Source organism: Aulonocara stuartgranti (genome assembly GCF_965226115.1).
Source record: "Aulonocara stuartgranti genome assembly, chromosome: 23".
NCBI classification, from domain to species: domain Eukaryota; kingdom Metazoa; phylum Chordata; class Actinopteri; order Cichliformes; family Cichlidae; genus Aulonocara; species Aulonocara stuartgranti.
Window position 1 is genome coordinate 18,749,290 of NC_138958.1, and position 19,981 is coordinate 18,769,270.

Genomic DNA, 19,981 nt, shown 5'->3' on the forward strand with positions numbered 1-19,981 from the left:
ACACACACACACACACTCCCCCAACACCACTCCCCCTGCCAGTGGCAGACGCCCTCAGACATTGGTGCGTTCGTGGTTCTTGGTGTCCGGGGATGGGCGTCCAGGTACGCACCGGCTCACTCCTGGTGGCTGCTTGTCGGGGCCTGGAGCCTGGGGCTCGCTCGGGCCCCTTCGGGGGGTGGGGTGCCCCCGGCCTCTTGGCCTGGAGCTCGGTCACTCTGGCACAGCTGGCTGCCGGCGGAGCTCACAGGCACGTCACTGCAACCCCTGCTCTGCGGCTGCTGTGACCCCTCATCTGGGGCTCTCCTCAGCTCTTTCCGGGAGAGTGGCACGGTTGCCCCTCCGTTGGTCTTCCTTGGTCTCTTGTGCTCTGAGGGTCTCTGGATGTCTGGAGCCTGGATCTCCTCCATCTCTTCATGCCCTGGAGGACGGCGCTATGGCTCCCCACACCCTCTAGCAGATCATTACATGAAGGAACCTTTTGAATACAAGCGCGCTCATGCTCACAGGTGTACACACGGGTGCTCACACACACAAACTACACCCTTTTTGGATCCTACCTCAAAGCACACTGTGTGCTGTCAATCTTACGTGCTGCACAATAATATCCAATATTTAGTATTTACTGTTATATTCACATAGATTATCATGATGATGTTTATTATATTGCTCTCTTTTTTGCTTGTTTTCTCTTTTTTCTTTCTCAACAGGTGATCGATATATATTTATGTATTTTTTGTCTGTTTGTTTTGTTTGTTTTTTGCCCTTTATCACCGTTCCTCTTCCCCACTGTTTTTCTTTCCCTACCTCTTTCTTTCTCCCTTTTCTTTCCTCCAGTCATGTCTGTCCCGTGTGTAGCAAGTGAAAATAAAATAAAATAAACAATAAAAACAAAGTTCAATCAAATGGACCAATACGGCAAGGCCGGGATGGTCCATTTGGTAAAGTTAATCCGTTGGGCATCTTTCTTCGCCTGGCAAAAGAACCAAATGGGACAGGCGGGAAAAAAAACAACAACAAGTCCTTAAACATTCCTTCTGTCAGAAGCTGATGAAAAAATACAAAAATATTTTCCCTTTTGTTCCTTTATCTGTTTGTCATCAGTCTCCCTGAGTGTCTGAATTTAGTATGTCAGATGATGAAGAAAGAGATCTATCAGCAGCCTCATCATTCTCTGCACTAAGACTGTTAGCTGAAAGTACTGTATGCAAAAGTCTTGAGTCACCCCTCACTCCTTTATATTTTTCTTGGAAAATGGGAAATAGGTGCACTGATTTATTGAAACATGTATTCACAGAAATACAGTATGTCAGGCAAAAAGTTTGTATAGTTCTAAAGAACTTGAAAATCAAGATTTTCAGACGCTTTCCAGATAGGATTGTATGGTGGATCAAAATTTGATGACATTCATAATTGCAAACAAGATCTCCAACACCACTGGTTGAAATGGAGCTCTGAGCTATGACAGAGCCTCCGCTGTGTTGTAAACTGATTTTCAGCCCAGTTCTTGTTTAAGTTTGGCATTTTTCAGAGATTCAAATAAAGATATTTTCCATATACTGAAAGTAAAATAAGAACGTTTCAACAAAAAACAACAAAATATTTAAAAATGTAACATAAAATGTATGCTAGTAGTAGTAGTAGTAGTATATATAAGGATCAAAGAACTATTTACACAAAGAAATTTTAAGAATGAAAACAGAGAAAGAAAGAGTAAAAGAGAAAGCATCACATTTAAAACCAGGAGAAACAAATAGACAATGAACCTGAAATCTTATTGTTGTTATAGCTTTTATTCACCTTTACCTCTGCTGTCAGTAAGTTGTTGTGATAATGAGTTTGACTGACACCTTCTGTATTTGCTCACCTCGGTTACATTCCTCCATCTGACAGCAGTCAAGGGGTTATTACAAGAAACCTTCTTGTAAATGAAAACAACTGGAACATCCAGACTTTGTGTCATCAGACTGTCAGTCACTGTTAACACTTATGTTTATCAGCATTTAGTAAGTGTAAGTTGAAGCATAACATATTTAATTCACAGTTTACATTCTTTACCACAGAAATTTTGAAAACATTAGTGGTATATTTCATCCGTTCTCATTAGAAGGAAAAAAAAACCTGTGAGACAAATGATTTTGTAAAAAAAATCCTTTTATTTTAGAAAAATGTGACTGTGCTAGCTCACAATTACACATCATGTCTGAATAGTTTTTTCTCTTCACGCTATTATTGGGTGAAAAATTATGGCTTGTTAGGGTTATTTTAAATCAGTGGAAAAAATAAATAATATAAAGAAACTTTCAGAGTGGCCAGACAGATTTAATAATTGGATAGAAAGAAAGAAAATATTAAGGTATATAATATCCTTATTTATAGTAAAAGTTTATATAAAAGTGGGAAATTTATGGAAAAACACTAAAACAGAAACTCTGAGTAGGATGATTTTTTTTTTATCAGAAATTTACATTTTACATTTAGAACACTCAGGTTTGGTCAGAATATTGCCCTCCTGTGCTGGCTGTACATACCACATAGAAAACACAATACAAAACAAAACATGGAGGAAAACAGAAAGCCCGAGACCTGCATGCAAAACAATAGAACATGATCCATCAACTTTGCTTTAAAGAAGAATTTTGGGGTTGAGAAGCCATTTGAGTCACGACTGACATTTTGAAACAGTTGTTTTGGATTCAAGCATTCTAAAGTGACAAACATACACCAAGCTTAAACATATATGAAAACAAATATCAGTGGTTGTACTATCAACTACAGTTAGTACAAATCATTTAGTTCATAGCAACAAACAGAAAATTCAAGTACTTAAAAAGAGAAAACAAAGACAGATTTTAAGAGGCTGTTTTGCAGATGAGAACTTCTATTCTCTTTATTTCATCAGTCATAATAATTTGTCTCTCTGTTAGCACCTGGTTCATAAAACGGGAAGTCGTGAATTTTTTATAAATGATTGCTTTCATGTAAGTTAACATCTTGTGCAAACATAACAGCAAATGAATGAAATTTTCAAAACTTTCTCAGTGTAATTTACATAATATTATAATACCTCGTCAAAACCATAACTTCTTGGGGAAAGCTAGTAACTTGTCAGTACAAAAAATACCTGATTTGACCACCAACACCTTCTCAGAACAAGTCAGTCACCTGTCTGAATAACACAGTAACTTGTAACCTGTAAAATAATGTTTTACTTTGGCAGAACAATAATAGTTACTTGAAACACGATAGGAATTTGTTCAAGCAAGATAGTAAGATACTGCCTTAAGAAAACATAAAGTACTATATTTATCAGAAACATAACACCTTGGTAGAAAACAATGTGTTGAAATGAGATAGTAACTTGTGCAAATACAATAATAAGAATATTAATTTCTTGAGAAAAGGAGAGGAACTTACAGTCATGAGAAGAAGAAAGTTTTCACAGAAGTGTAGTTTTGTGAAAAACCAAGTGAACCCAATGATTTACTGGCTTCTAGAGGGGGATTCTACAAGATGTATGGATGGAACTTAAAGTAATGGGTTACTGTTTGACATTATCATGTCCCATCATTGTGTAAGAATTTTGGCCCACTCCTTTTCTTTGATGGTGCTTCAGCTCATTGAGTTTTGCACAGCTCTCTTAAAGCCCCACAACAGGATTTCAAACAGGTTGAGGTATGGACTTTGCCTGGATCATTGCAACACCTTCATTATTTTCTTTTTCAGCCATTCTGTTGGAGATTTGCTGTGTTTGAGATCATTGTCTTGCTGCATGATCCAACTTAAGTGCTGGACAGATGATTTGACTTTAGAATACTTTGGCAGGCAGACAAGTTCATGGTCACCTCAATGACTGCAAGGCCCCCATGTCAAGTGTCTGCAAAACAAGCCCAAATCAACACCCTTCCACCACTGTGTTGACGGTTGGTATGAGGTGTTTGTGCTGAGGTGCTATGATTGGTTTTCTCCAAACATGATGCAGTGCATAATGGGTAAAAATCTCCACTTTGGTCTTGTCTGTCCAAAGGACATTGTTCCAGGAGTCTTGTTGTTTGATCAGATGCAACTTTCCAAACCTAAGCTGTGCTGCCATAATCTTTTTAGAGAGAAGAGTCTTTCTTCTTTCTAAAAAGATTTGCTGAGATGTCCACTCCTCTAAAGATTGTGACATTGTGTTAACATACATCTGAATGCCCAAGACAAGTAAAATGCCCAAACTTTTGCTTTTGAAGAGGTCACACTCACTAAGGATCACTGACTAAAATGCATTTAATTAGCAGCACCTGTCTGCTACTTACCCTCAAGAATAGATAGTCTGGAAGAAGACAGTACCTGCAGTGACTTATGACTTGTCAGAACATGACGGTGCCTTCTCTGAAGAAGAGAATAACTTTTTGGAGAATGATAACTTTCTTGAACTTCACAAAGATATACAACACAATGACAGGCTATGCATGTTCAATACATCAGTTAATGTTCCAGCAAGCACTGACTAACAAATGTAAACATTCCCATTTGCAAAGTGACTGATTGGGTGAACATGAAGCAGAAGGAAAAAAAAAAAAGAATTTTGCTGATTCAAGCATGGTTTTATAGTGATGTATATATTTAAAACAAGGGCTCTGAGATTCTACACATCATATCCCAGAAAAAGCTACCAGAGCAGCAAAGGCACTGATGGGGATGAGCGTTGCAAGTCACAGCTGTCCGAAAAACCACGTCAGAAAAACAGAAATTAATACCAAAAGACATATATTAAAATAATGTTACTGGTGCAAAAATTAAAAACTATACTTCAGACGTGCTTCTTTAATATGACAGCAGTGACAGGCAAGTTGGGATATTATCAGAAACCCTTGAATTTAAGCTAAGGTGAAAGTGTAAGACAGAGGTATGCAGCTGTGAAACTGTTGAGAGGTTAAAAAGCAGTTACTGAAGTCTTTGTACAGAATAAATAAGCAACACAGTGAATACAGGAAAAGTTGAAGTTTCAAGGTAAGAGAAGAGGCAACCTCAAGGATCCCAAGTTTATTTCAAGGTCCCTCAGAAGTAAAACACTCTTCTTAGAAAATAAACTCCAAGATTGTTGAACATTTGGTCACCTTCATCTCTACTCCCTTCCTCAACACACAGACGAAGGCAGGTTTCTGTAGAGAAATTAGGACATTTATGCAGGTCAATGAAACGTTTTTCATCACATAAACAACTAAACTAAGCTTTTATTGTGCAGGAATGTCAGCAAATCTAAGAAGAAAATCTGAGGAGTTAAACAATTCCCAAGCTGAGATGTTTGCAGTGATGCTAATCCCTTTCAGCCACTCTAGATAAAGTCTTACTCTTAAGGAAATACATGGTGAGAATTGTTCTCTACATTTCCATCAAATACTCATTCTTTGGTCAAGACTGGGAGGTCAGGAGATACTTTTGGTTCTATGTATAGTTAGACTCTGAGACAACTTTTGCTGTTTTAGCTATTTACAAAAGAATGTTAAAGTTCTTGTAAGAGTTCACTTTTCGAGGGGTTTAATAGAAATAAAGCAAGAACCATTGAAGAATTAAATGTATTTGTATACATAGTCGACTGTTTTCAGACACTCAAATGCAGCTGAGCAAAACAATGAAAAGCTGGACAAAATTCATAATGTGTGTTCTTCTTCATTTAAGCAGATTGAAGGTGTGGAGATGGTTCCAAGTGAGGAATTTGGAAGCTGCATCTGTGCAGCAAAACAGTATGTCCTCAGACTGCAAGTAAAATAAATCCATCAGAGAAAACAGTGGGAACATTGGGCAAGCATGAATCACAAATGTGTTCATTCAGAGAACAAAACAACACACTGGTAAGTTCACCAACATTAAAACCTGGACCTTCACAAAAGACAACAGAGGGTGATGAGTCCATCTCCATGGAAAATCCCTTCACAAGATCCAGGCAACCAGGAAGTAGGTACATGAATACAGAAAAATCACTTAATATAAAAAGATGAATTCACAGGGAAAATCCAGAGGATTCCTGTATCGACAGAAGCATAGAGCTCAGGAACAGCGTTCTTTGGAAAAATGAATCAGAGATTAACCTCTAGCAGGAAAAGCTGGAGGTAACTTGGAACAAATCATGACCTGAAAGGCACAACATGAGCTGGAACACATTACAGTTGGAAAGCATAGATATTAATGGCTTCAAGTGGCGCTGCCGTTTAATGTTGATATGTTACAAGGCAGAAGAAAAAATATGTTATCTGTTCACATTAATCCAAATGTAGGGAAACAGTAGAATATTGAACAATTAGACCTGAACCCATTGGAGCTAAATTTCACTGTTGAAGACAAAACCAAAGCCAAAAAGAGCCGTGAATAAACAAAAAGTGAAGCAAAGAGGATATAACTTGTTTAGTCAATGAGTTCATTGTCCGCAAAGGATTTTCCAGAAAGGGTTACAAATCAACAATGTAGCCTTAGTTTTATTTGAGACCCTGAAAATAAAGGATGGTTTATGCACTGTTATTGTTAAACTGTTCAACTTAAAGTCTGAACTTTGAGTCTATATTAAATGGTAAATGGCCTGCATTTGTATAGCGCTTTTCTAGTCCATAGGACCCCAAAGCGCTTTACACTACATTCAGTCATTCACCCATTCACACACACATTCACACACTATATTAATCTTCATATTCATCATATAATCATCATATAACTTTAATATGTTCTGGGACAAAACTGAAATAACAAATTACATATTTCCCTAAGACATGGTCATCTTCATAGACACATCAAGAAATGTAGAAGTAACATTTATTTCAGCTGTACATGACCTGTACAGATGAAATCAGCTTAGCCAACATTTTCCTAGTGGCCCAATATTTTTCAGACTTTCCAAAACCAACGATTTGACTTTATTCCACTTTTGCTTTCAGACATTTTCACAGTTTGCCTGTTTTGTTACAAATCAGTAAACAAATTGGAAACAGCGGCAGCAGCCCAGGGTTGGAAATCAAAACCAAGTCCTAGAAATCTACAAACCTTTATTAAAAATGTAAAAGAAAAAAAGCAAAAGATTTATGTGTCATGAGAGGAGGAAAATTAGAACAATGCTCCTGGCTGGGTCTGGCTATATTGTCTGAATATAAGCCAAGATCAACCAAATATCAGGACAACAGGAAGGAATCGCACATGGTGTAGATTTGTCTGTGGTTCAAAAATTGTATTTACAGTTAAATGCAGACACTGAGGTGTAACTATCAGTAGGCATAATGGAACTGTGACCACGCTCTTCATCCTCAGAAATGATCTAACTTTGCCATGTATTTTACCTTAGAGAATGGGGATATGTTTCAGATAATTACTATCTCTGCTGTCCTGTAGCTTTAACTCTGTCACATTTTCCAGTGTACTGTAAATAAATTTCAGTGGGTGGGTTTGTTGGTACCTGGTCAGAGGCTGCTGGATGGTTATGTGCTGGAGCTCCCTCTCCTCTCCAGGAATCTGGTCCACCAAATAAGAGAAAATTGGATTAGTTTGCTGGTTTTGGCTGCTGACTGATGAGGTCCAAACAGGCGACTTCCAAACCACAAAAAAAAAAAACCCAAATTAAACCGAAACATAAACAGGCGAGCAGAGAGAGGGAGGAGGATTATTGTTTGTATGTTTCTGCACATCTGAGGTCAGAAATAGTTTAAAGCCACCCGCCAGACCATTCCTGCTATTTTTAAATGTTTCCAATGTTTTTCCTCAACTCAACTCTCATCATGATGGAGATTAGGCTGAGTTTAAAGCAGTTTGTTTGGTCTGAAGCTTCTGCACAGGCCGTTAGTGTAACCGCTGAGGAAGTTTCACTGGGTTTTATTTCCCTGGAGTACAAAAGATATTTTTCATACACTTCACGATGAGAGTTTAAAATCATCAACTTAACCACAAAAACCTACAGAGTAAACTCATTACCAGTGGCATGGAGTTTGGATATGATTTGTTTGAGTTTGGCTTTCATTCATTGTATTTTTCATTTTAACATTTATGTACAAAGCATTTCTAAGTTATATTGAAACATTCAGTTTTTTTCCGGTTGCACACTCGTTTTAGCAATTCAGAAATCATTAAATTCCTCGCTCCATGTTAGTCATAGTAGGATTAATCAGAAAATGCAGCTAACATGAAGATTATTTCTTTAGCTCTTTTTAAATTGGATGTTCACACCTTCAGCTTATGTTCACTCTACAAACAGCAATTAAAAAGCTTACATTTGAGTCTGTCGCACAAATTCTGCAAAGTGTTGATCCCTTGCGCACAGCTCGATTATCCTCAGGCGTTCTTGAATCTCCTGCAGAGAGGTTAGAGGTCAGCACAGAGAAAACATGTTTGTGTGAGAGTCAGTCTAGAGGAGAAAGAGGAGGGGAAGAACGAGGATGAGGAGTTCCTGCATGTAAAAATACCCGTCTGCGTAGTACAGACCTCCTGCTGAGACTGAAAACCTCTGATCCAGAAAAATGTCACAACAGTTGGCCGGCTCTGTCTGAGGTGTCAAATTGATTTTACTTGAAGTAAAGCTTTGTGTAGGAGGTGAAAGTCACTTCCTTTACCAGCTGCCCTGTGATCCAGAACTATAAAAATCAAACCCATAAACTGGGTCCTCTTGAAAAGTTTCCTTTTCTAAACATTGCTGATGTTATAAAATCAGCACCCTTATTGTTCTTGATACAACATGCTCAGTAGTTACCCAATTCTATGCTACATAATAAATTTTTCAAAATCCTAAAACTAAATAGAAATTCATATTTTTCAACTCAATATCTGACACTCAGCTTGTTTATTTAAGCTACCATTTTCACTATTTGAGGGCATGTTCATGGTGTTCCACAAGGCTCAGTTTTGGGCCCATATTTTTTTGCAAATGCAACAAATTCCCCCTGTATGCAGATGACACCCAGCTTTACGCAGCAGAAATGTTGCCTTTTCCTACCTCTTTACTGAGTGTGGTGTTTTGATAGATGTTTTTTATCTCTTCACTGCTGAGGTCTTTAGAATCGCCTACACTGGCAGAGCTGCTGAAGTGAGGGAGCCCGCGATCAGACTCATGGTAGTACTGGGGCACGTCATCATTGTAGCGGCGGTAGTACTGGGCAGTAACAGGGTCACTCTCAAACATCGGGTTGAACTTGGTGGCACGTTCAAGTGTTGGCAAACTGTCACCTCGCCTGAAAGACAACGCAAGTTCAAAAAGTTTGCTTTCTAGAAATGTATTTTTTCTCATTTAATTTGTTGTTAAAACGCCAATGATATTGTTGTACCGTAAGGGGTCCTCTGTGTCCTCCCCATCATACTGCTCTTGTAACGACCTAGCCAGGAAAAAGATAATCCCAGCCGCCACCATCAGGAAACCAGCCACTGAGGCAATGGCGATGCCCACCACCAATGGCTCGGAAACATACTCTTCACAGTGTTCACCACGATACCACCAATTTTCTCCAACACGACACCTGCAGCAAAGATTACAAATTTGTAGTACAAATTTGCAGTAAAAACACCAAAGATTATACTGAAATGGTCTAATGGTATGCTTTCAGGCTTTTTCAGCCCTCTTTTATTTAATATTTCTAGAACTGGCCTAGCAGTAATGTAAGCATTACATTAAGTAATATAATGCTGTAATTTCCATTCAGTATACAGCTGAACATCTAAATGCTTCACAGATGTCCTTCAACCTAGGAACATTTTGTGTTCATATTATTTATATTCTCCAAAGTGCTATGTAGCTGTTTGCAGATGAAAAAGGTATTTATGTTTAAGAACAACTGAGACAGATCATACAAAGTGCCTTGTATTTTGTTATAACATTAATCACATATTCACAAGGGCCACAAAGGACAATTTAATTTTAGAAATATATAATGCGAATCAAAAAAGGTTAAAACTTAAAAATGCAATTTTGTTGATAAGAAAAACATATCGAGGTAATATAAGCAGCTTTTATTTTGGAGGTAGTGCCCTCTCTTAACATTTATCTTTAATTGTCAGAGACCGTGCATAAAAATACTGACTTCATATCATAAAAGATACTTTATACCAGAATTCACTACTAGCTCATTTCTACCTGCTGTACCTGCAAAGGATCTTTTTTACTTTCAATGGGGAAAAAGTACTACCTACATCTGTATCTACAGGACATTAACTGCTTAGAAAGATGCATTTTATTTGAAGAAAGCTGACTGTTTTCTCTTTATTTTAAAGTCTTCAAATTGGTACAAGCAGACATATTGCAGTATATTTATACATTGTAAACTAATTAAATATGTGGTAATATACTGAAGAATGAAACCAATGAGGCATAAAATACAGAAACATTGTGAAACAAGAACAGCGATATTTAATTTTCTCTTACCTGCAGATGGCACCCTTGCCAGGGATGATGTCACATTTTCCATCATTAAGGCAAAAATCGTGTTGCACCTCACAGATGCTCTGACATGGCAGGCCATCCACACTCAGATATCCAGCGTTGCACACACACTCTGCTTCACTTGACCACTGATTCACTATACACCTGGAAAACTTGTTACATGCCTGGAACTTACAGGGATCAGCCCGGTCACCTAAGGAACAAACAGTGGAAAATGAAAGGAGCAATTAGAAGACACAGTGTCATATGAAACCATAAGAAAGAGAAGAAGATGCCATCCTACATAAACAGAGGTAAGGGTTCAAAGAGCTCTAGTAAACTCCAGGCCTCAGGAGTCTGCATCTGGTCAGCACTCAAATGACAAAATGTTTGTTGGCCTGGTCTTAATAAAGACAAAAGCAGCACAAGGATAAATCAGTTTATGTTTATGTACTTCAGCATACCCTAGAAAGTGCTGGAAAATCTTAGATGCTTTTCTTAGGCTTTTTCAAGTCTTTTTTAACACAACAATCAATGACTTTAAATATTTCCCATGAGACACCAGACCAGCAGCAAGAGTCCTGACTGTTTGTATCTTGGGAAAATCCTTAAGAGTTCAAGAACAACCAACCTAACTAACCTTTATATGACCCAATAAGGTTGACATGTGCTTGTGCAATGGAAAACCTGCCTCGAGAGTACAGGGAAGATGAGAGGAGTAAACTGATTATATGTACACAGTGAGTCCTGATGCAGTGACTCACTGCTATAGCTTAGGGTGATCAGGCAGTGAGGTGCTCCTCTGATTGGCTCAGACAGATTACAGAGCTACAGCTCAGCAGCAGAGGTGGAGGGAATATGGAGTAATTCCTCCGATAACAGTAAATAAAATCTCATTCTTCTGTGGATAAATCCTAAACTCTGCTGAAATGCAAACATGTATGTCACTGGACTGGCAGATTGGGTTACATGTAAGTCTTGAAACACTATTACAGCAACAAAAAACTTTCTTTTTGGACCTCTTGGTGGCAAATTGTTAATGATGTGTTAAGTGATTGTTCCACTCAGAGTTGTTGTTTTTTGCCAAATTCCACTATTTTAAACTTACACCACTTTCTTAGTTTTGGACCTGTCTTCCTCATAGGATTAGAGACATTTTATATTCTCGTTGAATGTTATGATTCTGCAAAAATGTCCTGGTGCTAATTACATAAAAACAAAAATAATACTTTTCAGGAAAACGGGACAGTTATTTTAGCAACATAGTATACAGACCTAAAGAATTAAAAGTGAACCACAGTGTTAATCTGAATTTAACAAGTAAAATGATTTCTCCTTCCTTTTCTCCCTCCTACACCTGTTTACGAGCTTCATTTAACACATACGTCTTTACACTCCTTTCAAAACCCAGATAAGAATCCTCACTGTCTACACTTAAAGACCTGCAGTTACTGCAACTATAAAAACCAGTTTAGGCTCAAAGGAGCAGCTCTAAGCAGCGGCCATGATGATGTCCCATCAGGGTGAGTCAGTGTGTGCTGCTACTGATCACGTTTCTGCCAGACAGATTATCTCGGGTATTAGATCGCAGTCCTGACAGCTGAAGCCTGTCAGAGCTGCTCAGACACTGCACATACAAATTTAGGATTTAACAGTCTGAGGAGCATCATGGCAATAAGTGCACAAGTAAACAGTAGCTTTGATTTCATTTCTCTACAGCAATAAACACATCTGACTGTATTCCACTTTATTCTACATTAAAAATAACTTACTGGAAAAAGAAAAACTATCAGTACATGACTGGAAAATAAATTTATGTGTTCAGATTTTGAAGGTATTTATTTATTCATATAGGTATTGAAGGGATCGTTTCTGTTTACCCTGAAATTCAAGCCTTAGATGCATAAAACCATGAATCAACTGGATAAAATTTTTAATTAATTCTGTACATTGTGGTTAAGTCGCCACATATAGAAGACAAATGTGTCCTGGTTTGTCCCTAACACCTAATCAGTTTAGGGATGTTGTTTTTCGTGAAGCCCACTGTGATCATAATTGAAATATGCTAAAACTGGAAGGCACTGATAGATACATTCAAGATGCTGATCTCATAATTTTAGTAACTGTATTAAAATTCAAGGGTCTGTAGTTTTAGAGAAAAACATTTTCAACTTATGAAACAGTTATTGTTAATGAATGTAAACTGAATATTTTCAGAATAAAGATAACACCTCAGTGTCAGTTTTAGAGACCCACAACTGGCAAAATTAGCATCTTCATTAAAGCATTAGATGTAATTCTGCACGAGCCTGGTTCTCCCAAAGGTCCCTTCCTGTTCCCTTGTAACAGGAAGGAACCCACTATCCCAAAGTGCTCACTCATGTTGGTGGGGGGGGGGGGGGGGGGGGGGGGGGGGGTGTCATCTAATTGTTGGGTGAACTGATTTGAATTGAATCCTACCTGACTCAACATCAAGTGAGTACTTGTCAATTGCGAGGTTCATGGTCTGATAGGCAGTGTTGGCAAAGTCTTCCAAGATTAAATAGACAACATTGGTGACTCCTCTGTGTACTGGTTTACCAAACCTCATCCTACTGTTTACCACAATGCTGCCATTTCTAAAGTTAAGGATCTCCAGGTTCTGGAAGTTGTTCAGGTTTGACTCCAGGTATGGGACCAGCTATGAGGTGAAGATAAAGATGTGTTAGTAGCATGGCATATGAATCTGGAAGGTTCCTATTCACTGAGTCATGATTCTTTGAATCCTCACCAGCTGGAGGAAACGCTGCTCCAGAGCCTTGTATTCCGGGGAGCTCTTGTTGAACAGGTCCATTGAGAACACCATATTGGTCACCCTCAAGCTGAAGAAAATTGTTAACGCCCTGCCAGGTCGGGTTGGCAATGCAATGGCATCTAAATCAGAGGCCTGAGCTCCACTGGAGAAGCCACTGCTTTCCCCTTCAATCGACACCCCGCCATACTGGAAGACATCAAAGCTGATAGCGATGCTGGGCACATCAGAGACACCATGTTCAAAAGGTTGGAGTTCAGTCACAGGAACGTGGTCATCAACTTTCTGCACAGAGGAAGGAACAACGACTGCTGGTTTTGACTGTGGATCTGAAAATAGAGTGTGTACTGGGGTTTCACTAAGATCTTCATGTCTTGTGTCCTCACTGAAAACCACAGCTGGTTTTGACTGAGGAACCTTTGGAAGTGGTGTGTTTTTTGAAGCTTCATTAAGATCTTCATGGGTTCGATGCTCATGGTGAACCACTGCTGGTTTCGACTGACGACCATCTAAAGACGGAGCCCTCACTGGAGCTTCAGGAACATCTGCATGGTCCTGATGAGGAATCACTGCCGGTTTTGACTTAGGACCATCTGAAGGCGGAGCCCTCACTGGAGCTTCAGGAACATCTTCATGGTGCTCATAATGAATCACTGCTGGTTTTGACTGAGGACCATCTGGAGAAGGAGTGCTTACTGGAGGTTCAGGAAGATCTTCATGGTTTCGATAATCATGGTAAACCACTGCTGGTTTCGACTGACGACCATCTAAAGACGGAGCCCTCACTGGAGCTTCAGGAGCATCTTCATGGTCCTGATGACGAATCACTGCCGGTTTTGACTGAGGACCATCTGGAGAAGGAGTGCTTACTGGAGGTTCAGGAAGATCTTCATGGTTTCGATAATCAAGGTGAACCACTGCTGGTTTTGACTGAGGACTACTTGAAGATGGAGTGCTTCTTGGAGCTTCAGGAAGCTCTTCATGGTGTTCATGGTAAACAACTGTTGGTTTTGACTGAGGACCATCTACAGGTTCTGTGCTTACTGGTGCTTCATTAAGATCTGTATGCTTTGTGTGCTCATGGTGAGCTACTACTGGTTTTGACTGAGGACCATATGGAGGAGGAGTGCTTGATGGAGCTTCAGGAAGATTTTCATGGTGTTCATGATAAATCACTGCTGGTTTTGATTGAGGAGCATCTGAAGGTGGTGTGATTACTGAAGTGTTAGTAATATCTTTATACCTTGTGTGTTCATGGTGAAACACTGCTGGTTCATTGTGAACCAGATGGGTTAGACCATCTGGAGACTGTGTGCTTATTGAGGATACAGTAAGCTCTTCATGGTTTAGTTGCTCATGATGAATCAGATCATCATCATCTGGCACTGAATCCGACACTCGAGTGAATGGCGAGTCCTTCTCTGGTGAGAGTGCAATGCTACTGTGGTGATCTGGCCTTACTGATGAAGTTGGGACTGGAGTAGTAGTTGTTGTAATGGCGATCATCACCTCATCCACAATCAGGTCCTCATCTTGTACTTTATTTGCTGGTGCTGTTGTTGTTGTCCCGATATGCTGTTCTTCCAAAATTTCAACCTGATCTTGGGCTTTTATTCCTGCCAGTAGCAGTTCAGGTTTTTCTGTAAGAACTTCAACTATTGATGGTGCATCAGTGATGGCATCAAAGCTGAAATCACTGCCCGTGATTGTGTGTGGGGTAGCAGGGCTGTCCCTATCAGGTACTTTAGGTGGTCCAGATATAACTGTAACTTGAACATCTACATTCTCAAGTCCATTTTCTGCATATTTAGATTCAGTTGTAACCATTGAAAGCTCTATTGTTGTTTCACTAGGCACTTCCACCTCTTCAGTGGTTTTATGAAGCCCAATAGCTAAATCCGATGGTCCAGTAAAAACAGCTTCCTCCTGAGTCCAAGCCCCAGGTTCAGGAGAATCTGTAACTACTCCCACAGGGGTTTGAGGCTCAGTCAAGGAGTAGTCATCATACATGCCAGACGCTTCCACTGTTTGTACAGAAAACTCGACAGCCAGAGTTTCTTTGGGAGAAAAAACAGGTGCATGAGTTGTGGTTGAGTATCGGGGATCAGTGCTTATGTGCGGAGTCACCAGGACCTCATCCAGAAAAGGTTTTTCAAAATGTCCTTCTGACGATGCTTCTTCAAAAACAGGAGCTGCTGTTGCTTTTAAAATAAATTCTACTCCCATGTCAACCAAAACAGATTTCTTAGTAGTTAATGGTTCAACAGCAACCTCGCCTAAATCAATGTCCTCCTCTTCAGTCTCCTCCAGGTCAGGCGGTGGGAGCATGTCCAGGCTTCCACCTTCATTGTCACTGAATGTCACTGAAGTCTGCCAAATCCAAAGATCAGTTTCCTGGTCGTCTCCAGAGGACCCAGAGCCAGAACCATCATTCTGAGTGAGCCCAGGTATTGTCTGCTGGTTTACAGGAGGGGGTTGTCTGGCTGCAGAGGAAATTTCAGGACTGACAGCATCATTCTCTCGGTTGGCTTTGTCACTGGCAGGGGGAGAATTACTCAAGAGGAATCCCTCATCTTCAATTTTTCCATCACCTGTAGAAACGAGAAAATCAAGAACAGAACAGGTTTATTATATATTATTATATATTCTTGTATATATATAAAATATCTAATATTTTATATACATATATATATATATATATATATATATATATACATACACACACACACACATATACATACACACACACACACATATACATATATATATATATATATATATATATATATACACACATACATATATATATATATATATATATATATATATATATATATATATATATATATATATATATATATATATATATATATATATATATATATATACCTACCTGTGCACTGGTCAATTTTTCCTGATTTTTTCAAAATCATCCCTTTGACTATTAAACCAGCATTTTCTTGCTCTTTGTAAATCTAAAATATAAACAACAAACTCCAATCTGCAGAATTCAGAATCACCTTCAAGAATTTAGATAGTGTTCAATTCAAGCCTTAGAATTTTTGACCAAGCTATTGAACAATTATAAGATAAACAAGTGTGTTCACACTATACTTCAATTTAAAATTCACTTTTCTGTACAGTAAGTAAGAATTTACTGTTTCGAGTCTCCAGATCGAAGGTCTTCTGTGGAAATTCAGGGTTCAGTGGAGACGCTGTACTCTCATCAAGCAAAAAGACATCATTCTCGCTTGTCCTGTCAAGCTGTGGAGCTTTCCACTGGCTGAAAGGATCGAACAGGAAGTCCTCCTTCTTTGAGAAAACATCATTGTCATCCGCCTCATGCGTCGGTGCATCGGGAGGCTTCTCTGCAGCGAGGACATTGTCCTTGAAACAGAAATCATTTAAAGAGTGTCATCAACATAAAATTGTATATATTTTACTAGTTTCCAAGAACTATGATTTGCCATATTCTCCATGTGAGAGAGTTAGCAGAACAGTATAAATGCACACTCATCTCATGTTTACTTAAATTTTTTATCAACAGTAATACAGCTGGATGCTTGTACTTTATAAGATGGTCGATACTTTAAGGAAATGAACATATATAGAACATGTACCGATAATTTTAAGTATGTTTAAGTTCGACTCACCATGTTGTCAAAGGTGTCAAATGGTTGACTTGTTGGTTTCACAGGAGGCAACAAGTTCTCTGCTGCAGAAAGAAACAGGATCAGTTAGAGTTGAAGATCTGTCTGATGGAATATATTTATTTGTTATCGTGAATAAGAGTAAAATGGATTTGCACTCAGTTTTGTTTTGAACTGAGCTTTACATAGTTTTTGGTTTTATTTGAGTTGTTAAAACCTTATTATTTATTTCTCAATAATAATATTAAAACACTTGAGGTAAAGTGTCGGGTATGGTACCATTCTCCAACAGCAGTGGGTCACCCTGTGTCTCCAGGCTATTGTTGGTCATGAAGTTGTCTTTGTGCAGAGCCTCAGTGATGTAGTTGCGGAAGTCAGTGATGGTGTAGACAACAGTGGGCTGCTCAGCGGAACCAGGGTAGTTCTTCTCCACAAGGTTGTTCTGCAGAGAGATGAAATCCAACGTGTCGTTGGCAATCCCACTCCCATCCACCTCCAGAGTGATGGCATAGTGCACAAAGACCACCAAACCCCTAAGAGGACGAAAACAGGACTGGTCAGCTTGTTTCACGATACTACAGGAACCTGAATCTCATCAGGTTAGTTTGGTAGGGAATTATCAGGCAACATTGGGAAATTATCTTGACATCAAGATGTCTTTTCTACACTAACCCAATGCCGCTGAATCTTTGATTTTATTTATTTTTTGCTGTGTTTTACTTGGATCTATTTGAAAGAGTAAGTGTAAACACAAAAAAATATTTTATTTTATATGCTGAAATATGCAGAAAATAGGTTTAAATGTTAAACAAATTTCTTCAAGTTGCATATAACTAATTTTTTGCTTGATGCAATGTGCATAAAGTTAAAAGATTAAAACTGTTAAAATAATTTTTAAAAAGAGACTTTCATTTGATTCAATTTTATATGATAGATTATGCAGAAAAAATGAATTGGGCTGAAATGTCTGTATTCAGGTTGTGTATAATGTTTTTATAAAGTAATAAAGTAACTAATTACCTTTTAAAATAAGTAATCAGTAAAGTAACGGGATTACCTCCTTGAAGAAGTAATCACTAATTGGTAACTAATTACTATTTTCAAGTAACTTGACTAACAGTGATCAAGACATTATCTGGAAATGTTAAAAAGATGTTGCTTTATTATCCATAAATTATCACAATGTCAATTAAGATAAATACTGGCAAATTGTTATGAGATTATCACTAACGTCTGAGGAAATTATATCCACTGCAGTTCTTAATAAAACCTACAAGTTATAAGGCTATATTTAGTGAAAAGAGTAACTTTTTACTGATGTCTGATAATGTTGTTTCAGCAGTTTGTTTCTTTAAATCACAGCTGACATGCAAACATCTATAATCTGATGATTTTACAGCCTGACTGTTTTCCTCCTGCAGCTCTCAGAGTTCAGGTAGCTTTAGGGGCTCACAAAGACAGACTAACCTGAGGTGGGGTTTCCCGGACAGAATAACAGTGAGCCTGTCATAAACCTTTAACGGTAACACTACAGGGTCTACAGGTGGCCTGAAGCTACCCAACGACTTATCCCACTTATGAGGTGACTGTTGGTAAAGACATTAAGCGGCAAGTAGAGCAGAGCTACAGCAGAGCCGTTATTTACTTCAAAGGGTAGGTCACAGGGGTTGTGAAGACATGATGACGTGGAAAGCATGACATTTGGACTCATAATCTACAGGGTAGCTTATCTCCACACGAGCTTTGAGAAGTTACTTTACTGTATTGTCTGTATCAGGTAGCAAATCTATAAAATCAGGGGATAATAGAAAAACTAACGTTTGTCCAACTTACCGCTCCAGATCCTTCTGGGGTCTGAAAAAAAACAGGGAAAACACAACATAATATAACTAAAACAATAGTCAATGACTTATTTTAAAATTTGTATCTTTTCTTTAGCAAAACTAATTTTACATGAGGGCTTGATAGGTGCTCTTTTTGTACTGTATGCCAGCTGAATTGTACCTGAATTCCACAATGTAAACCATCTTGAAGCCCGGCACTCTATGAAAGGCGTCTTCAATCTGTTTGTCGAAGAAAGGAAGAAAACATGAGTGAAAACCTCTAACATCAGAGTCAAACCAGACTTTTGTGAGGCCAAGTTAGCAACTTATAACATATATATATATGTGTGTAAAAATAAAGCCCTTTTATGAGATCACAGCTTTTTCTATTGGTTGAACAACAAGTGGGTGAGGCTTCTGTTTCTCAAATGACTATATTAGGGGATATCCATTTTTACGATGTCGTGCAAAACCAAGGGTAGAAAAACATTGTGTGGAACTGAGCATTTAGAAAAGTCTGAAACTCACAGAGATTTCTTATATGTACACTGACCTCAGTGCACTCTAGGTCTAATCCAGGTTCTGTTTCTAGTAGAATAGGCCTGAAACACCTTATCCAGGAAGTGTTCAGCACCAAATCAGCACCACTACAGTGGTGGGTCTTATCACCAACAGTGATGAGACAGCTTACAGGGAGGAGGTCAGCGCCCTGACCCACTGGTGTCAAGACAACCATCTCACCCTCAACGTCGCAAAGACAAAGGAGTTGATAGTGGACTTCCGGAGGTGCAGAGAAGTACACACCCCCATCACCATCAACGGCGCTGCTGTGGAGAGAGTGAGCAGCTTCCGGTTCCTTGGTGTACACCTGGCTGAGGATCTTACGTGGTCAGTACACACAAACAAAACAGTGAAGAAGGCGCAGCAGCGCCTCTTCTTTCTCAGGAGACTGAAAAGATTCGGCATGAGCCCCCGCATCCTCAGGACCTTCTATCACTGTGCCATTGAGAGCATCCTCACTGGATGCATCACCACCTGGTATGGCAACAGCACCGCCTACAACTGCAAAGCTCTCCAGCGAGTAGTGCGGTGCTCTGAACGGATAATTGGAGGTGAGCTTCCCTCCCTCCAAGACATCTACAGGAAGCGGTGCCTGAGGAAAGCGGGGAGGATCATCAAGGACTCCAGTCACCCCAGCCATAAACTGTTCAGACTACTTCCATCAGGAAGGAGGTTCTGCAGCATCCGGTCCCGTACCAGCAGACTGAGAGACAGCTTTTTCCATCAGGCCATCAGACTGCTGAACACGTCATAGACACCTCAGCTTCACTACTGGAACTTCAACATTATG

At 39.1% G+C, this 19,981-nt stretch overlaps 1 protein-coding gene across 2 annotated transcripts in view; it reads right to left on the minus strand.

Moving 5' to 3' along the window:
• Positions 1 to 1,734: 1,734 nt before the first annotated feature.
• The window catches only part of LOC309701044 (uncharacterized protein), a 33,173-nt gene continuing 14,926 nt past the window's right edge, over positions 1,735 to 19,981 (minus strand). For both annotated transcript variants that reach the window (XM_082525012.1, XM_082525011.1), the window contains 13 exons: positions 18,812 to 18,870; positions 18,641 to 18,661; positions 17,087 to 17,340; positions 16,811 to 16,872; positions 16,316 to 16,544; positions 13,137 to 15,748; positions 12,827 to 13,046; positions 10,370 to 10,580; positions 9,279 to 9,467; positions 8,951 to 9,185; positions 8,232 to 8,311; positions 7,424 to 7,479; positions 1,735 to 5,147 (listed from right to left, as the gene is read on the minus strand). In XM_082525012.1, the coding sequence (XP_082381138.1) occupies positions 7,446 to 7,479; positions 8,232 to 8,311; positions 8,951 to 9,185; positions 9,279 to 9,467; positions 10,370 to 10,580; positions 12,827 to 13,046; positions 13,137 to 15,748; positions 16,316 to 16,544; positions 16,811 to 16,872; positions 17,087 to 17,340; positions 18,641 to 18,661; positions 18,812 to 18,870 (4,206 nt within the window). In that variant the 3' untranslated portion in view covers positions 1,735 to 5,147; positions 7,424 to 7,445. The remainder of the gene's footprint in view (positions 5,148 to 7,423; positions 7,480 to 8,231; positions 8,312 to 8,950; positions 9,186 to 9,278; positions 9,468 to 10,369; positions 10,581 to 12,826; positions 13,047 to 13,136; positions 15,749 to 16,315; positions 16,545 to 16,810; positions 16,873 to 17,086; positions 17,341 to 18,640; positions 18,662 to 18,811; positions 18,871 to 19,981) is intronic.